Here is a 3,558-nt window from a genome sequence, read left to right on the forward strand (position 1 = left end):
ACGGCCCCCGTGTGTGTGGGCAGCCCGCCGCGGGGACCATCCATGGGGACGAAGGGACGTGTGGTCAGCGTGCAGGCGCAAAGCAGCTCCGGTGAGTGGGGGGCAGCAAGGGCTGGGGTCCTCCCCGTTTGCGTGGCAGCAGTTCACTTGTGGATAGGGTGCACGTAGTTGCGAGGGAAGAGGCCGACGCGCCCGTAGATCTTCCCCTGCCACCAGTTGGGATCAGGGCAGTCCAGGACCTCGATGATGTCCCCGCGGAGGAAATGCAGCTGGGAGCCGTCGTGGGCCGAAAAGTCGAACTGGGCTTGCACAAATTTGGGTCTCCTCCCCTGGAGAAGAGACGAGGGTAGATGTTGGTGGGGGGAGAGATGTCCCTGTCCACCCGCCCCTCTGCACTGCCCGAGTCCTCAGCGGGGTGGGGTGACATGGCACTGACCTCGGAGGGTCAGGGCATACAGGTGCAGGGGTACCTGGGGTGTCCGCTTTGGGGATGAGAGATGGGAGCTAGGGAAATTCTGTCCTGGGAGGAGCCGGAGTGCTGGGGACAGCTCGGGGTGCACAGCACAGCCTGGGGTGCAGGGAAGAATGTGGAGTGCAGGGGAGCATCCCGGGGTGCATGAGAGCACCCCAAGGCACAGAGTTCCTTGTTCTTACTACTCAGGAGAGCCAAGATGGGTGCCCAGGGGACCCTCAGAGGCAGCTGGCACCCCACCTCTGGGTGCCAGAGCTGCCCCCAGCCCAGCTTCCAGTTTTGCCACCTCCACAACTACAGCCCCAGGGCTCAGCTTTGCTAGAGCTCGCCTGAAGGCAGCTGCACCTTGTCCAGAGCTGGTCGGGCTCTGCCACCCGCCCCGGGCATTACCCCTGGCCTGAGGGATGGTGGCGTGAGCCCTGGGCGAGCTGCCCTGCCCTGCCCTGCCCCGATGAGCTGCGCCGGTGGCTTTTCTCCACCCTGCACCTTCCCTGTGGCGCTGCCTGTCTTGGGCTGCTGCACCTTCTCCAGCTCGACACCGCCTCAAGCCAAGCCCAAACACGGGGCCAAGTGCTACCTGGGATGTCCTTGTCCCTCTCTTTGGGGATGCTGCAGCCAGGAGGGAGCTGAGCTCCAGAGGGCTTCAGGCAGGAGTTGGGGACCGGACCCTCAGGATGCTTCACCTGAGGGCAGTGGGGGAGCCGGCACCCAGGGGGGTCCCAGTCTCTGCTTAGGGCTGGGCCATTTATTTTTCTCCATTTTGTCCCTCTCTGCCCTTTCTGGGATGTCAGTGGCTGACAGGGAAGAGCAGGAAAACCTCCTGCAGGAGGAAATCCCCGTCCCCTGGGAGCTGCAGCCCTGTGACGCCTCTCTGTAAGCAGAGTCCAGGGCAAAGCGAGACCATGGTGGTGGATCATCCCGTGACTCAGTTTCTCCATGGAGCACAGCGGTGTGGTGGCGACAGCCCTGGTAGCAGGGGAGCAATGGGGCATCCCTAAGACACAGGCTCGCAGCCTGGCCCTGCTGCTGGACATGCCATCACCCCACGGCCCAGCTCTGCACGTCGCCATGGCCCCATCCCCTGACGATACCTCCTGGGTCTGGTCCTCATCCCGGAGGAAGATCTGTTGCTTTTTGGCAATGGTGGTGGTCCTGTAGAAATCCACGAGCTCGTTAAGGGAGTTGAACTTTTCCTCCCAGAGGAAATATTTGCCATTCCTCTCCCTGAGCACCTTGAAGTGCTGGACGTGCTGCCCGTAGCTGTGGAAAGAGGATGGGTGTTAGCGTGGACCCTGGGATGCTGGCAGCACCCAGAACCCCTTCCTGCGTTACAGGCAAAGCCTGGGAGCCTTGTTGTCCCCGCACCTCACCAGAGCCCTTCAGCTGCACCCCCCTCTCCTTCCTCATCCGCCTGCTTCATTGGCAAGGGAAAGTGTGATGAGAGCAGCAGGTCTCAGCTCAGCACGTAGCAGGAGGAGACTGCAAAAGCTGGGCTTCTGCTTCCAAATCCCTTGTGCCCCCCGGGGATCCCCAAGCTGCAGGAGAACAGGGCAGGCTGGGGTTTTCCCTCGCCATCCCTCTGTGTCGGCACTCCCTCGGTGTGTACCTGGGGGTGGGGGGTTTGGGAGGCTGGCACGGGGCCACCACGGGACCCACTGCTGCCAGATCCCCCGGGCAGAGGCAGGGACCTGGCCACGCTGGTGACGCACAGCAGAACACGGTTCCCTTTCATTATGGGCAAGAACCTCTTTAAATGCTTAATTAGAGATTAGCAGCGTGAGAAAGTGCCTGGCTGGCCTGGGGCCGGCTCCTGCTACTCTGGCCCGGGGCAGGAAAGGGGCAGGGATGGGGTGAAAGTCCTGGGGACAGGTTCTGCCCGTTGGCACCCCGTCTTCGGACATCTCGGCCTGCTGATTCCAAAATCATCGGCCCTGCGGCACTTGGGGTGCTGCGTCCCTTCATCCCCAGGGATGCTCTTGGGAACTTGTTCCTGCAGGTCACATCCCCTGGGTTGTGTTCACAGCTCAGCCCCATCGTTATCCATGTGGGTGTATTTAGGGGCACCCCAGCGAGGGACCCTGGGGGACGCAGCGATGGAGCCTGGTGGTGCAGGAAGCTGTGGGGACGGAGATGGAATGAGAAGCTGCAGAGAGGAGGAATGAGAGGAAAGTTCCTGTGTGAATCGAAGTCAATGGTTGGACTCAATGATCTTAAAAGTCTTTTCCAACCGAAAGGATTCTGGAGTTGTATGAAGCTGTGTCTGGATGCTTCAGGGTGTCCTGGGCAGGCCAAGGTGCTCGCTCCTTCCCCAGCACCGTGGCAGGGAGCACACATGAGGGTGGTGTGATCCCCAAAGCCGGCGCTGTGAGAAACCCCTGTCCCTCCGTGCATGCACCACGGCCACTTACTTGACAGAGATCTAGAACTCGCCCGGCGTGCTCTCGCTGTCACGGATCAGGAAAGCTCCCAGGTACTTGCGCTGGAGGAGCCGCTCCTCTGCCAGGTGCCGGGAGATCCTGCCCGCGTACCACCTGCGAGGGGCACCAGGCTCAGCCCTGCGGGCACCTCGTTGCACCCGGGGACACTCCAGGGCTGCATCCCTGCCCCGCAGGATCGGGGCACTGAAAGCCCTGGCGCCAGCAGGAGCTGCGTCCCCATTGGGCTCCCCACCAGCTTGGGACAACCTTACAGCGGCTTCTGCCTTCCCTGTGCCCCCCCTCCCCGATTTATCACAGTCATTTCATGGGCAATGCCTATGCTCTCTTGTCCCCAGATTTGCTGCTTGTCCCCCGACTGGCACCCCATGGGAACAGGTGCTACAGGTGGGGCTGCCGAGCAGAAAACCCTCTGTGCCAGGATGAAACCTGTCCTGTCTGCGTGACCAGCAGCTGCTGAAACAAGGTGGAGGAGCACAGTCCCCGTCTCCCGTCCTTGCCAAGGCTGCTTCCACATAGTTGTGAGCTCCAGACCATTGAGCCCCTCTGCTACCTGTTAAAATTGCTCCTTGAATGCTCAGCCACGGGCTTTATCACAGAGCCAGCCCTCCAGGCGCTGCAGGGAAGAGGCTGCGTCTCGCCTGTCCCGGC

At 61.7% G+C, this 3,558-nt stretch overlaps 1 protein-coding gene across 1 annotated transcript in view; it reads right to left on the bottom strand.

Annotated features, from left to right (window-relative positions):
* Window positions 1–135: 135 nt before the first annotated feature.
* Window positions 136–3,558, bottom strand: part of GRAP (GRB2-related adaptor protein) — a gene marked incomplete at its 5' end in the record, with an annotated part of 4,021 nt that continues 598 nt past the window's right edge. Inside the window, 3 exon segments of the mRNA XM_009874517.1 lie at window positions 136–329; window positions 1,564–1,732; window positions 2,881–3,003. Coding sequence (XP_009872819.1) covers window positions 144–329; window positions 1,564–1,732; window positions 2,881–3,003 — 478 coding nt within the window.

Source organism: Apaloderma vittatum, unplaced genomic scaffold (assembly GCF_000703405.1).
Source record: "Apaloderma vittatum isolate BGI_N311 unplaced genomic scaffold, ASM70340v1 scaffold32618, whole genome shotgun sequence".
NCBI classification, from domain to species: Eukaryota; Metazoa; Chordata; class Aves; order Trogoniformes; family Trogonidae; genus Apaloderma; species Apaloderma vittatum.